This window comes from Fistularia commersonii, chromosome 11, assembly GCF_037954325.1.
Source record: "Fistularia commersonii isolate RoL2024-O1a breed Wild chromosome 11, RoL_Fcom_v1.0, whole genome shotgun sequence".
Classification (NCBI taxonomy): Eukaryota; Metazoa; Chordata; class Actinopteri; order Syngnathiformes; family Fistulariidae; genus Fistularia; species Fistularia commersonii.
The window spans coordinates 18,098,029-18,113,994 of NC_141294.1; the positions used below are offsets into that span (position 1 = coordinate 18,098,029).

At 45.1% G+C, this 15,966-nt stretch overlaps 2 protein-coding genes across 3 annotated transcripts; both read right to left on the bottom strand.

Moving 5' to 3' along the window:
- Positions 1 to 160: 160 nt before the first annotated feature.
- On the bottom strand, positions 161 to 5,673 carry leng1 (leukocyte receptor cluster (LRC) member 1). The gene is made up of 5 exons (XM_086155654.1): positions 5,565 to 5,673; positions 5,050 to 5,253; positions 3,974 to 4,165; positions 2,551 to 2,846; positions 161 to 1,836 (listed from the first exon to the last, which is right to left on the bottom strand). Exons 2-5 carry the CDS (start codon positions 5,179 to 5,181, stop codon positions 1,617 to 1,619), a joined length of 840 nt encoding a protein of 279 aa, XP_086011780.1. The 5' UTR covers positions 5,182 to 5,253; positions 5,565 to 5,673; the 3' UTR covers positions 161 to 1,616.
- A 463-nt stretch (positions 5,674 to 6,136) lies between these two features.
- tmc4 (transmembrane channel-like 4) lies at positions 6,137 to 15,887 on the bottom strand. Of its 2 annotated transcripts, none has more exons than XM_086155613.1 (16): positions 15,667 to 15,887; positions 15,413 to 15,572; positions 15,163 to 15,311; positions 14,453 to 14,602; positions 13,117 to 13,202; positions 11,203 to 11,348; positions 10,979 to 11,126; positions 10,738 to 10,896; positions 9,699 to 9,856; positions 8,027 to 8,153; positions 7,520 to 7,617; positions 7,262 to 7,445; positions 6,873 to 7,003; positions 6,640 to 6,795; positions 6,484 to 6,562; positions 6,137 to 6,406 (listed from the first exon to the last, which is right to left on the bottom strand). In XM_086155613.1, exons 1-16 carry the CDS (start codon positions 15,710 to 15,712, stop codon positions 6,329 to 6,331), a joined length of 2,055 nt encoding a protein of 684 aa, XP_086011739.1. In that variant the 5' UTR covers positions 15,713 to 15,887; the 3' UTR covers positions 6,137 to 6,328. The 2 variants fall into 2 exon arrangements, with proteins under 2 accessions (XP_086011739.1, XP_086011738.1); XM_086155612.1 differs by having other exon boundaries at positions 7,520 to 7,710.
- Positions 15,888 to 15,966: the final 79 nt, after the last annotated feature.

A 15,966-nucleotide genomic window follows, 5' to 3' on the forward strand; every position in this document is an offset into this window, starting at 1 on the left:
AAAAGAATTGAGCGCCTCTTTCCAGCCGAGGTTGGTATTAAAGCATTCTTCTCTTGCTGTTATTACTTATGTATTCCTAACGTGCCGGATCGATTGCATCGATCTACCACGCAAAGTTGTGTTTAGGCCTGAATTAACAATAATCTCAACCACGTGTCCACACGTTTATGTTTTTTTTAATGCGGTAATTTCAAAACAAATGTCAATTTTGATGTTTGTTTTTTTTTCTTCAACGGTTTCATTTGATTAATTGAGTTTTCATCCTGCAGCTGTGATTGGCTGAGAGGCAGGAGGTGGGGGGTCAATCTGGATCCGTCACAGGACCACAGATGGGGACGTTCACCCTCTCATTTGCAAATCATGTAGACATCTAACATTCCCAGGTTAAATCATTCGACCGTCCACTTTTAGACGTGCAACTATTCGCACATGTGGACAACGTAGGGTCTCTGAAGAACCTCCTGCATTTGTCTGGCCTGCGTGAGGAACCCGGAGAACCCTGAGGAACCCCACGCAGACACGAGAACTTGGGAGACTCCACGCAAAGAGGAACCCCTGTTGGAGTCCAACCGCTTGGGTTTCTTGTTTTTAAACTTATTTGTTCAGTTGTCAAAATGAAAGCAAGAATCCACCCCCCAAACTAATGTTTATTTCCCCCTCCGTTTGGTGTGTATTGGAGCAGAACGGCCGGCCTATGACATCATGGCAAGCGCCCTTACAGCCAATCACATGCAAGATGGTTTTATTTACACGTATTTATCTTAATTTACCCCTTCGGAGTTTTTTTTTTTTTTTTTTTTAAATCTCAAAAAAAAAAAGAATCCCTCTCACTCCCACCTGCAGAGATTTAAGAGTCTCCGATGGATCTGATGACTGGTTTTTGGACTGCAGGAGGAAAACATGGAGAGAAACCAAGCAAGAAAACACGGAGAGAACACAATTGCAGATCCAGGAAGGAGAACGCGGAGAGAAACCAGGCAGGAGAACATGCAGAACCCACAGAAAACCTCGTTGTTTCTCCATTTCCGCACCGCGATCCATCAGGTTCGAAGAAGATGGACTGAGGAGATGCTCCGGAAGCGATGAGCACAAATAAAGCTCAAATCCTCCGGCTCCCTGTTGGAGTAGCATGGCGCGGCCATTTTTAAAAACATTCACAGGAGACAATAAAAAAGTAGATGAAAAAAAACAACAGTAAAACAAGACGGGTATTTGGAGCATGAAGGTCGGCGAGGTGCAGGTCCACGTGACACAACCATCACTCGTCTCTTTTCCACCACGGAAAAATAAATCAAACCCCGCAAGGAAACAAACGATCAGCTGCATTTAACAGAGGCGGAAAGTGACAGTGACCTTAACGTGGTCCTCACGCCGTGAACCCGTGGCGAATAAGAATCAGGGCACGCACACGCACATACCTCTGCGAGGTGCAGGAAGACAAAAAAAAAACAAAATAAAAGCCCGGCGCATCGGCCAGCTGCGTTGTCGTCGTAGTTTACGATCCTGCCGCGGGACGGGACTACTTCCTGGACCGGTACTGGATACTTAGTGTTTCACGTTCATCGAGTCTGCGAGCGAAACGGCTCTCGGGGGGCTTTGGACGGCGTCCGAGCGGTTCAGGACTTGAGGATTTCCTCCCTCCAGCTGTCCCGGTCCCGCCGCTGTCGCTTGCGTGCCAGCTCCGGGAAGTAGGCGGTGTTGTAGGGCCGGTCGCGCTCGTTGACCTCGGTGACGTGATCCCGGTTCTTGGCTGCCCGCTGAGCGAGCAGCGCCTGTGCCCGCCGCCGCTCCTCCGCCTCCCGCTGCAGCCGCTCCGCCCGCAGCCTCTCCATGGAGCTGGGAGGGACGGGAGAAATCAGCATTTCAATCGTTTTCTCACACACCCTTTTTAAATATCCCCACGACGTTTTTGTTGATTTTGAGAGTTTCGTATGAAATCGGCATTTCAAATCATTTTCTTACACACCATTTCTAAATATCTCACGCCGTTTTTATTGATTTTGAGATTTTCGTACGAAATCTCTGACTAAGAAAATACACGGGAATAAGCCAAAGTTAAGCATATGATATGTAAATTATTGCTAATTTTACTTGTTTTCAGTATCAGGAAAATAATCAGCCGATTTAAATGCTAGAAGGCGGTTGGCTGATCTTTCATTGCCTCAACTGCTTCTTGCCCATAAAACCACTGACGTGTCATATAGACCTACAACTATTCACTCAGTCACTCATTCAAAAGTTATATATGGACATATAACCATTTACCCACCATATAGAAATACAATCAATCACTCACCGGGGAACATGTTGTATATAGACATACAACCACTCACCCTCTCATTTACAAGTCATGTATACATTCAACCAAGGGGTCTGTCACATTTATTAAACATTCACGTGTACAAACCATTCATCCTCTCATTCACATGCTACATAGACATACTATTCCCTCAGTCAGTCAGTCATATATGGACATGCAACCCTTTCATTCACACGTCTGGGCAATTCAGGGTCTCCACTGAAGCAGGAGTTCGCGACGACATTCCTCACCTCTCCCCGCCGGTCCTCTTCTCCCCTCTGTCTCGCTTCTCCGTCCTCTTGCTCTTGTGCTCCTTCCGGTCGTGCACGCCCAGAGCCTTCTTCATTTCCCTCAAGGGGTCCAAACTGTCCTTCAGCCTGCGGTCCTTCTTCTCCCGCAACTCCTCGCTTATGCATTTCCCCTTCTCCGTCTCTTTCGGCTCCTTCTCCTCCACCTCCTGGCCCGTCTTCATGTACCACGGGGTGACCTCCGACCCCGGCTGCGGCCCCAGGGACACCAGGAGGCCGATGGCTCGCTCCTGCTTCTCCTGGGGACATTATAGGAAAATTACACTGGAACAAATATTCAATACTTGTGCATTTTGAACACCAATCTCAGTGTGTTGTTTTATGAGTTTATGCCACAAAGAGCAGAGCATGATGAAATCACTCTTCGTTATTAACATTTTTGATTCACGTCTTTCCTGTAAATATTACTTTTCTTTTAATGTTGACACAAATTGGAAATGAGCAAATAAAACCAGAGCCATTCATAAGGAAGTCCTTGAAAAATTAGGATTGAATTATCAATGTCAGTCCCAGTTTTATCAGTAATTGAATCAATTGTTTTTTGTTTTTTAATTTTTTGGCGAATTTTAAAAGATGGCCATGAAAGGGGATTAAAACCAAAATGTGACCAGGAGCTGCGGAAAATTTATTAAATTATTTTCTAATTTGTTTCCAAAGGCAGAGCGAGGAGATAATGCAATGCCACATAGAAAGAGTATGATAATTTTCTTCAACTTCCTGCTCTTGTGGTGACCAACTAGAGCATAGTTTTGCATTTAAATTCATTTTTTTCAAGTTTTTAGTTTAGTTTTCTTAGATCTTCTTTGTATTCCTTTTTTCAATCCTCCTTTTTTATACTTCTCATGCGTCACCATCCTCCTCGTCCCTTACTGGCCATATTTTTTAATATTTTTTCCGAGCTAGCAACTGGCTAACACTAACAATAACTTCGTTAGCTGCCCGAGCTCAAGTGTCCCTGCCAACCTCGCCGAGGTTACTCATTTTCATTGATTTTAAAAGTTTACGTCACTTTATTTTCATTTTTAGTTTATATATTTTATTTATTTAAAGATGTTGGATCTGCTCTAGCATGCTATGCTACACCATGTGCCCTCCAATTGCCCCTCGGGGGACAAATAAAGTTGCTAGCTAGCACCCCTGATGTTGAAATATACATATTCTAGCCAAAGCTTGATTGGGGAAAAAAAAAGGATGGGATGGACCAGTTGCCAGGATACCGGGCGCCATCCCTAAAACATCCTTGGTTCTGCCACAGGAACCTCCGTATAGAAAACTCATTCAGCCTTTCAAAATAACTCTCACCACTGAGTTGGCGGGGAAAAACAAAAAGCGAGACATGAATGGACGAAATCAAAAGGCCGAGAACCTTCTCCTCCTTCTTCTCTCTCAGATACTCCTCGTTGCCCTTCTTCTCTGAGGCCTCCTCCAGAGGAAACAGGTTGATGTGCTCCAGAGCCACAGTCCCGTTGCCTTGCACGTCGCCATCTTCGACTTCACCATCATCCCCCGCTGATGGGAGGGCTGCTCGGGCTTTCCTTCGGAGAAACTCTGTGCGAGCCTGCAGAGCAATAGGAGGGGGAAATAAAGAAATATGACGCATTGAGGGACAACTCCTTCCTTTCCTGATTCACACAAGCCATAAAACTTGTATATCAGAGACTAACACATTAAAGATATAAATGCAATGCAAATGAGAAAATAGAAAGTTTGTTACAGAATATGATTGAGGGTTATTTATATTGCACGGAGAGCAGAATTTATATCTTAAAATGGGTGGGTGTTCGTTTACAAGGGAACTTGCGTTACTTTCATGTCATGTCAATTTTATTCTTTCAGGTTAAAGTATATCGTATCAAAGCATTGATATGAACACAATGCTCCCCGTACAATTGTGCGGCGTATTCATATTTTTAGCAGAGAGAAATATTTCCTGAGACTTGCAGGTACTTTGTTCATTGTAGGGCTGTTCTTGCAGCCTTTAAAATACTGAGTATAGATACATTAAATAAAACATAACTGAGGGTCAAACATTACTAAAGGTCTGTACATGTTCGAGGAGCAAAAATAAATCGGTTAATTCTACTGACAGCACAAGTACTTTTGGGAAGTTTTCAGAGTAGTAGTGGTGGTAATGGGAGGAGCAGAAAAGCAGAGTGGCACATCCTGTTCTTTTCAATTGGGAAAATATATTTTTTTTGAAAATTCTACTGTTTCCATCTGTCCGGCTTCAAGAATAAGAGAGAAATACTCGGTGTGTGACAGTTTGAGGCGGTAAATAAGTTATTTTGTAACCCCTCTAATGGTACTAACGTACAATTATTAAGTAGAGATAAAATGCTAATATATTGAGCGAAAGAACAACACCTATATTATGTCAGTGGTTATTTGACTAACAGTGTAAACAACCCCCCCCCCCCCCCGGAAATGACGACACCAGGTCACCTCCTGCTCCGCGCGTTCCACACGCCGCTTGGCCTCGCGCTCCTCTTCGGCCGCCTGCGCCTCGTCCCTCCGCACGCGTGCGACGTTGTCCTTGTTGCGCACGTGCCAGCTCTTTTTCGGCAGGATATTCATGGTTGCCCCGACAACCGCTAGCCGGCTGTCTTGCTAGTTCGTTAGCTAAGCTGCCAGTTAGCTGAGCATCGACTTAAAAGAGAGTGAACAACAACACGAGTTTGGGTTAACATTCTTGTAGCAAAGAAGCAAAGTGACCAAAACTGCTTTCAGATAGTAAAGAAATTGAACAACCTATAAAAAACTAAAGTATATCATACTGTTAAGGACTCGTGCCAGCTAACACTAAGCTATCACGAACCTTCCTCTGTCAGTTGAACCGAATGCTAGCATTAGCTCTTTTCCAGATTTAGCACTACGACGAAAACAAGTTAATGTAAAATACACAATTCACACCTTCTTAAAATGTAAATCGAACATTGCTAATGTTCACAAGGACTTACTGGGAGCTGCGGTGACAAGCTAGCCACAGGAAGCTCTAAACCGGAAGTAAACATTGCAAGTCTTCTTCGCTTGTTTTGGCTTTGTCCGCCTCCATCTTCTTCGTCAGTCAGATAAACGGCGGTTTGCTTGCCGAGTTCTTTAGCCCCCTAGTGACCATCATCTGCGTCAACCGTCGTCAAAGGTTTTCAATTTTATTTCAATTTTTCAATTTAATTCTCATTATTCAACCATTCACTTCCACATTCATTTGTCTGGGCAATTTAGGGTCTCCACTGAACCTCCTGCATGTTTTTGGACCCTGGGAGGAAATGTAGCCATCCAATCCCCACTGAAATTCACCACTTGAATCTTATTTTATCTGGTTTGTAATTTTTAATTTTAATTTAATATAATTTAAATGTTATTTTATTTAGTCACCCCATTATGCAACCTACACAAAGTAAAACGCCAGCCTTGATGTCTTGATGCAGTGGCGCGGTCTCGACGCTAGATGGCACTGTTGGTCTCTTATTTTATTTTTGAAACACTTGAATAGAACAGGAAACTGAAAATGCACTCATAAACATGATCATCCGGAAAGATCCGTCTTTTTATTATGATATATAACATAGAATATAGGACTATCTATTTTAAAGGCCACTCTCAACTTCTGTAACACCTCACTCGTGGTGACAATCACATGGAACCCCTGCTCCTTGTTGGAGATAGATTTTCTAAAGTGCAGAGAGGATTCACATCCAAAATCCTCGTCTCTCCCAGACAGTCAGTCCCGTGCCGTCATCTGAAGCCGCCGACTCACCTCCTCGATCTGCTTGACCAAGAATTGCTTGTCCCGGCCCTCCTGTCGGCCGGAGACAACTGGATGAGGACGTGGGCGAGTCACGAGGCACCCGAACCACCGGACGTAAACACACTTACCAGCTTGATCTGCGCTCGCAGCAAAGCAACGCTGTTTCCGTAGACGGAGGCCAGGGATATGAAGTAGCACATCGCCACGCTGTTGAAGGGAGAAGATGGTGGTTATGGACGAAAACGAAAAAAAAAACCCCTCCCACCCCCGTGGACGCCACTGACCATGCCAGCACAAACAGCGGGATGGAGAAAGCCTGGGAGCTGACGAAGAAGAGGAACGCCCTAGCGGTTCTTGGGAGGTCGTGGAAGGAGGCCGGGACAATGGCCCACATGGAGGGGAAGGAGCGGAAAGGCCCGCAGCCCATGGAAGGGTGCATCCTTAGGAGGAGGAGAAACCCAGGTGAGGAACCCCACCTTGGAATCCCCTCCCTTGTAGAGGACGAGGCGGCGCTCACTCCGATACACTGTAGATCATGACGGCGGTGGCCAGGGCCCAGCCGAACAGCAGCACCAGCAAGAAGAACAGGTTGGACGTGCTGGAGCGGAAGGTCTTCGGCGCCGGGCGGCAGTTGTAGAAGAGCGTGACCTGAGACGGGGGACAGAGGAGAGGGAGGGGGTTCACATCCAAACGCCACCCAGAACCCCAGATGGAGGACACGGAAAAGAGAGGGATGGGGAATGTGGGGAGAACCAATGCATGGGGACGCGTACTGTAGTTATCAAGCAGGAGAACGTGGAGAACATGAAGAGAAATCAGGCAGGAGAATGTGAGAGAACCCGGAAAGAACTCAGGGAGAACGCGGAGAGAACCCAGATAGTAGAACATCGGGCAGAGTGGCCTCACCTTCTTGCAGTAGAAGATGATGACCATCTTGGCGGCGTTGATGAGGGGGAGCAGCGGGCAGAACAGGGCGCCCGTCCAAACCACCGTCTGACTGTAGATCAGGCCCAGGACGTTGTAAGAGACCACAAACTCTTGCCGGCCGACCAAGCGGGCCAGTTTATTGGACCAGTTGTCCACCACCATCCTGAAACGCACACGAGGATTATGGGATGGCGGCTTTTGGGGGGGTTGGGAGGTCCTCCTCTGGTTTTTTACCACCTGCGCGGGAACTCCACCAGGACAAGGACGGCGATGGTGACGAGAAGGTCGAAGAGCGTCAGCTTGTACATTTCCTGTCCCACCCGCGTCTCCCAGCACTGCAGCGGGGGGAAACTCATTTCAGAACTCCAGTCCAACCAATCACTGTTGACGAAGGGGCTGGAGGCGGGGTTTATTCCGTTCGGGTTCAGCTGTCAGTCACAGAGACAGCCGACTGTTCTCCCCAACTACAGACTAGTCAGTTTTCTGAGAACCTGGATCACTGTGTTGGGACTGTGGGAGGAAGAACATGGGGAGAAACCAGGGAGGAGAACATGGAGAACCCCAGCAGGGAAGCGGTGATGTTCAGGCTGGTCTTTCTCCAATAGCCCTACTGATGGATTGGTGATCCGCCCAGTTTAAGCCCCGCCTCCCGCCCCAATATCACCCGGGATTGGCTCCTGGCCCTCTCCAGGACCAGGAAGTGGGGCGGGTAACAAACACGTGCATGAATTGAAGCTGGGTCACCTGGTAGGCTTCCTGGTTGTACTGGCACAGGGAACATTTGTTGTTGTTGACGTCGCCGTGGCAGGTGATCTTCGTCCACAAGGAGTAGAGCAGAGCCCCGAGGCTAACCAGTCGCAGGAACACGGCTCTGGAAAACAGTCACAGAAGGGGTTTGTCTTCCCTCATTTTGGCAGCAGGATTGATTTGGAAAAATAAATGAATTGAATTATACTCTAATTTAGAAATTATGATTAGATTAGATTAGATTCAACTTTATTGTCATTACACATGTAAGGATACAGAGTAATGCAATGCAGTTAGCATCTAATCAGAATCAAGTGCAAATCAGTGCAAAAAGCAGTGTGCACATGTACAGAATGTGCAGTATTTACAAAAAAAATGCAGTATTACAGAATAAATGCAATTTTCTTTTTTTTTTTTGGAGACAGTTAGTGCAAGTAGAGGTGGACCCGGCAGGTCCAGCAGGACCCGGAGTTTACAAGCAATCTATTTTTCCAGAAAAAAATTAGTTAATGTGCAAAATTTCTCAGCAAAAAATGCACAAACAAGGTTAGTTTGAGGATCAAACAGGCTGCGAGCAGGCAGCTAATCGCTAGCTAAATCCATTGCGCTCCAGAAATGAGGCGGGTAGCGGAACCACAAACAGAGCGTTTGCCACTCTTGCTACTGAACACAGCGATGGGATTCACAAACAATCTACTTTCCCGAAAAAAAAAAAAAAGTTCACAAACAAAATGTCTAGGCAAAAAATGCACAAGCGAAGTTGGTTGACGATCAACTAGCAGGCTGCTAATTGCTAGCTGAGATATGGCCATCCGCTATTGTTTTTCTTTTGTTAATTTCTTTATTAACTCTGAGTATCACAATAAAGGCGGATCAGAGAGAGATAGTCTAATAGTCTAAATGTCTAAATGTCCAATGCAATAACAATGTTGGTTGAGAACCAAACAAGCTGCTAGCAGGCTGCTAACCGCTAGCTGAGATATGTCCATTGTGCTGCCGCAAAGGGGTGGGTAGCGGAAATGCAAACATGGCATTGCTGAGATCGGCTTTCTGAAACAGTTGCATGTAATCAGATTACATGTAACTGTTTCAGAAAGCAAACAGCTAACCACTAGGTGAGATATGTCCATTGCATTGCAGCACAGAGGCGAATAGCCTGAAATGGTTTTCAAACAAAGTTGTTATGTGAAAAAATGCCTCATGGACAAAATTGGCCAACGATGAAAACAGATTGCTAACAGGCTGCTAGCTAATCGCACTGGTAAGCCTGTCGCGCCGTAGAGTCCATTTTAGTTTTTTAGTTTATTTATTTACTAATTCTTATGGTCATCCGGGTCCATCCCGAGGAACGTCCATGAATACGAAGCAGTCATCGGCGTAGAAAAACTGTTTTCTATGGCTATCTTGGTTTTTGAAAGGGTAAAAGAAAGCTTTTATTTTGGCAGGTCAGGAACAGATTCATCCAATTCCATCATTTCTCATGGGGAAAATCAATTTAAGGGTTATGTATTTTTCTTTTTCAGTTGATTCATTTTCAAGGTTGAAGCATAATTTTTTTTTTTTTGTCCAAATTATCAAGGAAAAAGCTTAAAATCAATAGGAAATCTCGAAGATTCTCAATAAATGTACCAATGGAAAAGAAATCCACAAAAAGCAGCATGTAATGTACCTGGACAGAGCCACGATGACGGTGGTGGCGGGCGCGTACTTCTCCGCCAAGGCGATCTGGTCGCACATCAACGGCACCACGAAGTTTCCGGCGGTGATGACTATGGAGGGCAGGTACTCGTAGACCAACCCCAGGAAGCCTTCCTCGCCCGTCTTAAGCTGCTCATGGGAGAACACAGGGGTTTGGGCGGTCGGTGACGATTTTGGGAACCATCGAAAAACCTTCAGTGATTCCTTCTGCCTCATGATTTACTGAGGAAACCCCTGACCTGCATCACCTGAGGGCCTCTCATAAATGTGACTTTATCCGCTTTTTACACAACTGGTTCGACTCACGTTATTACACAGGAAGAACATCGTAATTGTCCGTCGGGGAGCTAATCATCAGTTGCATAGGTGAAATCCCACAAATCAGAGCTAGGAACCCCATTCAAATTATTTTTGTAAATTTTACTTTAATATATATATTTTTTTTTCTTATGACTTTTCAAATGAATCCATCAAGATTTGTTTGTTTGTAAGTTTTGAAGGAAATGTTAATTTTGATAAACATCAGATTTTCATTTCTCGCGACTTTTTTAGATTTAAATTCCTTTTCCTGCACTTGCTGCCGGAGCTGGAATTTTATTTACATTTATTTTATTGAAATGTATCAATTTGATTCAAGCTCCTTTAATCATACTAACAGTAATACATTTTATTTTATTTTAATTTACCAATTCAATTTAATCAAATTTAATAATGTATTATCACATAATACATTGTATTTAAGGTGCCTTACTCAGAACTCAAGGACAAGTTCAATCTAGTCAATTCAACTTAATTCTATGTTATTTAATCTAATTTTATTCAAGTTAATTAATCTAGACTTATTTAATTTCCTTTTCCTTTCCATGTATGCAACTTGTTCCACGTTATTTCTACATGGATTATGTTTTTATTGCACACATATAAGGCTTTAGCGTGCTGTGATCTATAGATCTGACAGGGGTTAAATGTATAAATATCTGTTGCGTGTCTCTGGGTGTCGCCATGTTTACCTGGCTGAACTGCGTAGCTTTAAAGATCCCGAAAAACGCCGCCGCGATGAGCCCCAGCGCCAGGAGGCTCATGAAGACACGCAAAGCGTACAGAACCACCTTCTGAACCGAGGTCCTCTCCTCCGCCCGCCTCTTGATCCTCTCCTCCTCCAACTCCATCTGATGCAAGAAGAGGAAGAGGAGGATTGGCGGCGGCGGCGGCGGCGTCTGGACGCATCACGTCAAGCTAACGACCTCTGACCTGCAGTTGGTAGTGGATGTTTCTCTGCTTTAACCTGGTGGCTCGGTCTCCCAGGCAACCGTAGTCCCAACCGGTGAACACCATCATGCTGTAGTTGCCCACGGCGCCGCCTCCCGTCACCACGACGACCCGCATCACGTTCCCCATCCTGCGAGGGTAGTTACGGAGTTGGTGACGGATCGACGCGTCCGGCGAGGGGTTAGACGGTCAGACGGCTCCCCAACCGGACGATGATGACCAGCAGGCAGCAGGCGAAGTAGAAGATGACGGTGCAGAGGTAGGCCAGCGGCACGTTGTAGGAGAAGCTGCTGTCGGCGACCACCGTGTTGCTGTAGAAGCCATAGAACATGTAGGAGAACTCCATGAAGCCCTGAGGTGGGGAAGGAGATAAGATCATTTTTTAATGCCTTTAAATCCACTTCATTTCTCACCTGCTATTGTCTGCTATTACTAAATAGCGTAAAATAAATAAAGAAATATCTTTGTAGTTAATCTCTGTAGTTAATGTAGTCAATCTTTGTGGTTACTGCTAACAGTTAAGACAATTCATATTTCATTATATTTCTTATTCTTCCTCCTTTCTACTATTATCTATTACTGTTATGTTTTTTACTTGAAACTCTGGCACAACAATTTCCTTCGGGATTAATAAAGTTGTTCTCATCTCATCTCATCTCAAATAAAAAATCTCACCCACTTACTGTAAATTGTAATAATTTATCTGTATTTATATTCATAACTGTGCAATATTTCATTTCATAAAAGCGCCATGTGCAATATTTTTTTTCATTTTCATACTCTTGTGCACTCCTTATCATTCACTTGGTACTTAAGACACTTTAAAGTTTATTTGTATTTCTTATTCTCGCCCCCCCTTTTTTTAACTGTTTATACAATTTTCTACCATTATTTATGATTGTTATGTTTTTCTTGTGACTGGCACAACAGTTTTCTTCGGGATTAACAAAGTTATTCTTTTTCTTTTTCTTTTTCTTACCTAATGGCTGGTCTTTGCACTAATCTGTACAAGTAACTGCTGCTACTCTCTATAGTCAAATTTATATTACATTTATTTATACAGTTCAGTTTAATTTGGTGCTGTTAAATCTGCATGCACTCTATACTCTCTAGTTTAATGTTTGTTTATTGTGCACTTTACTGTTAATGTAGCTGTACTCTGCGACATTATTATACTTTTATTTTATTTCAATTTATTGATATAATTTAATCTAATTTAATTTCATAATGATAATAATATTGATTAATTATAATTAATAATATTATTTCATACATTGATTTCAGGTGCCTTACTCTACATTCAAGGACAAGTTAATTTAATGTAGTGTAATTTTGTTTTAATCTATTTTATTTGATCTAATTTAAGGACAGTAAAATTAATTAAATTTAATTATATTTGATTTTATCTAATTTAATTAAAAGGAGGAGGAGCGGATGAAGATCATACAACATTCACCCTGTCATTCACACTTTTATGAAACATTGGATCTTTTCTTGAAATCTAAATCCTGACTGCCCTCTGGAGCTGTACTGTGCGATAGCATTATACTTTTGTTTTATTTTAATTTATCAACATAATTTAATCTAATTTAATTTCACAATAATAATAACAACAATACATTTTACCCTCCACTCAAGCACAAATTAATTTAATCTAGTGTAATTTAATTTCATTTTATATTATTTGATCTATTATTTGATCAGGAAAAAATTAATCTAATTTTATTTTATTTTATCTAATGAAATTTCATTTCATTTCATTTAAAGGAGGAGGAGCGGATCAAGATAGCATTCACTCTATCATCTCTCATTCACCCTCTTATTCAGTTTAATTTCATGATACTAATAATACATTTTCTTTGAGGCACCTTATGCTATTCAAGGACGTTAATTTAATCGGTAATTTAATTTCATTTGATCTAATTCGATCTGTTTTTTTTAAAGTAAAATTAATCAAATTTAATTTAATTTTTTTAATTTTAATTTGATTAGGAGGAGCATTCACCCTCTCATTCAGTGGACAATTAATGGTCTCCAATGAACCTCCTGCATGTGATAGGATGTCGGGAAGAACCTGGAGAACCCAGAGGAACTTCCTGCCAGGCCGGACGGCCCCTCACCGTTCCTGACAGCAGGTCCAGGAAGTAGCTGTAGAACGGCACCAGGCCCTGGGGGTTGGGGTCATAGGTCGTGCATTCTGGTGGGCCTGGAGACCAACGGCAGGAGGGCAAAGGATTAGATTAAGCAGCAGGGAGTGTTGTGGTGTTGTCACCACGGCGTCGTCACCGTGGTGCGAGCTGACCGTTGCTTGGACACGTCCAAGAAACCAATATAAAGATACAAATGGACCCGGTTTTCCCTTGCTATGAGTTGTGACATCAGGGCCCCTCCCTGGAGCCAGGCCCGGGGACAGTGCTCGATGGTGAGCGCCTGGTGGCCGGGCTTACCACCCCTACGAGGGGCCATGGGGTTGATGAGATCTGCCCTGGGCTCCTTAAGTTGCTGGATGTTGTGGGGCTGTCCCGTGGAAGGCGGGGGCAGTGCCACTGGGATGGTGACCACCTCTTTAAAATGGGGATCAGAGGGTGTGCTCCAACTACAGAAAGATCACACTCCTCAGCCTCCCTAGAAAGGTCTACTCAGGGGTGCTGAAGAGGAGGGGTCCAACAGGTTGTTGAACCTTGACTGTGGTTTTCTTCCTGGCCATGGAACTTCATACACTTTCTACACCCCCTGCAGGGTCCTTTAGGGCACATGGGAGTTTGTCGAAGCAGTCTACATGTGTTTTGTGGACCTGGAGAAGGCATTGGACCATGTCCCATGGGGAATCCTTTGGGGGCTGCCCAAGGAGCATGGGGTACCAAATCCTGTACAATGGGTTGTTCAGTATTTGTATGCTCTGTGCCAGAGCATACAAGAGCAGATCGGTACCTCCAAATCCGAAACCATTGTTCTCTGGTGGAGTGGCCACTCGGGTTCAGGAAGGAGGTCCTGCCTCAAGTGGAGAAATTCAGCTATCTTGGGGTCTTGAGAGAGGGAAGGATGGAACAGGAGACCCACAAGTGGTTCGATGCGGCATCAGCAGTGATGCAGACTCTGCACCGGTCTGACATGGCGGAGAAGGAGCTGAGCCAAAAGGTGAAGCTTTCAATCTACCGGTCAATCCAAGTTCCTACCCTCATCTTTGGCCAAAAGCTGTGGGTCGTGACCCAAGGAACAAGGTCACGGATCCAAGCAGCTGAAATTAGCTTTCTCTGCAGGGAGTCTGGGCTCTTCCTTAGGGAAAGCATGAGGAGGTGGCCTGGCAAGGATGCCCCCTGGACGCCTCCCTGGTGAGGTGGTCCGGGCATGGCATTTTTGGCAGACACGTTGGAGAACCTCGCACATCACCTCACGAGATCCGCCCCCCCCAAAAATGGTGGTGCCGAAACAAACGTCTGGGGCGGGTGTTCCTACCGCCTACGTTGGCCTGGACGTCCCCGGTGGACCTGAAGACGGCGCTGGGAACAAGCACGAAGCCGGCGATCAGCAGGAAAGACGCCAGATTGAGGAGCACCAGGAAGCGCAGGAGCAGGAAGTAGGACTGGACTCCACCCCCGAAGTTCCCTGCGGGGACCGGAAAATAGAGGTAAACAGTGGCGATAATATAAAATGTATCCAAACGCAATGGCCGTTTTATTAGGAACAGGAGTTCAGCTGCAGCCAATCACAGCATAGTAACTATAGAAGGAAGAGACGTGACTGAAATGGCTAAGAGGGCAGTTTCGGGGTCGACCAGGGTTTTTCCGGTGTCACCATCACAGAACTTCCAGATGATTCCACCAGGGTCTACAGAAGAAGGCCCCATGTTGGAACCTCGCGGCCGATTGGCTGCAACAGCAGGAGACCATGCCGGGCGCAACTAGCAGCTAACAGCTAACGGGAAATTGAGGCTGGGCTTGGTCTTGGTTTCGGAGTCAAAAGGAGGTTTCCCAGGGGATTTCCACCACCTTGCAGAATTCACTCCACGAAGAACTTAAGATGTTTCCAGAGGAGGTCCAACCAGAAATGTGTACCTAATAGAGTCGCCAGCGAACTAAAACTGGGGCTGATCGGACCTCCGAAGTGATGCACCTCCTGATGATTGACCTCTTTGGGACAGTGGCGGCGCGGCCGATGACGTTTACCTCCGATCTTCTGCAAGGTTCTCCTCCACGGCACCAGCGAGGACGCCAGCTCTCCCGCCGGTCCGCTGATCCTACGCAACCACGCGCTCCTCCGCTGCCGCCACAAACCGCCGTCAGAAACCACCGGCGCCTGCAGCTGCTGCAACCGCCTGGAGCAAGAACCCGCCGCCAGGACACTGGTTATTCTTCTTTCGGTGAATTGAAGTACATTTTACATCCAAGCATGTAATCAGATTACATGTAACTGTACCTGACGGCTCTCTTCAGCGCCATGTGCAAAGGGATGCCGCGGAGGTCCCGCTCCTCTTCATTGCCAGATCCGTCATTCTCGCCGACGGGGGGAATCTGATTGGACGCCCATGACGAGGCACGTCTTCGAAGTGATTTCCGGTCGCCGGGGTCGATGTCACCTGGAGCGATTCAAAACCGGATGTGACATACACAGCAAAATAAAAAAAAAAAAAAGCACATTTTCAATTTATAAAATCTTTAAAAACGACTCACTCCAGGTTCTCTGAGGTTCTCCGGACGATCTCTGACGGAACTCCATCAGATCCGCGTTCACGATCAGGCTCAAACCGGCTGGTCCGTCCAGGCGTGTCTTTCCTTTTGGACTTTTACCCTCCCTGTGCGCACACACACACACACACACACACACACACACACACACACACACACACAAACACTTCCTTGTGGGCTTTAAGTCCAGGAAGCTGCTCAGGTTTCAGTAGTTTCAGTAAAGGTTAAGTAAAGGTTTAATCATTGACCTTCATATAACAACAGTAATACTAATACCACTACAAC

Coding starts and splice junctions, on each gene's coding strand:
- leng1 (XM_086155654.1), bottom strand. CDS start 5,181: ATGAATATCCTGCCGAAAAAGAGCTGGCACGTGCGCAACAAGGACAAC. Junction 4,166..5,049: donor TGGAACGCGCGGAGCAGGAG/GTGACCTGGTGT, acceptor ATTGCTCTGCAG/GCTCGCACAGAGTTTCTCCG. Junction 1,837..2,550: donor AAGAGGACCGGCGGGGAGAG/GTGAGGAATGTC, acceptor CGTCCCTCCCAG/CTCCATGGAGAGGCTGCGGG.
- tmc4 (XM_086155612.1), bottom strand. CDS start 15,712: ATGGAGTTCCGTCAGAGATCGTCCGGAGAACCTCAGAGAACCTGGA. Junction 11,127..11,202: donor CTGCTGGTCATCATCGTCCG/GTTGGGGAGCCG, acceptor CTACCCTCGCAG/GATGGGGAACGTGATGCGGG. Junction 7,446..7,519: donor CTGGTGGAGTTCCCGCGCAG/GTGGTAAAAAAC, acceptor TGTGCGTTTCAG/GATGGTGGTGGACAACTGGT.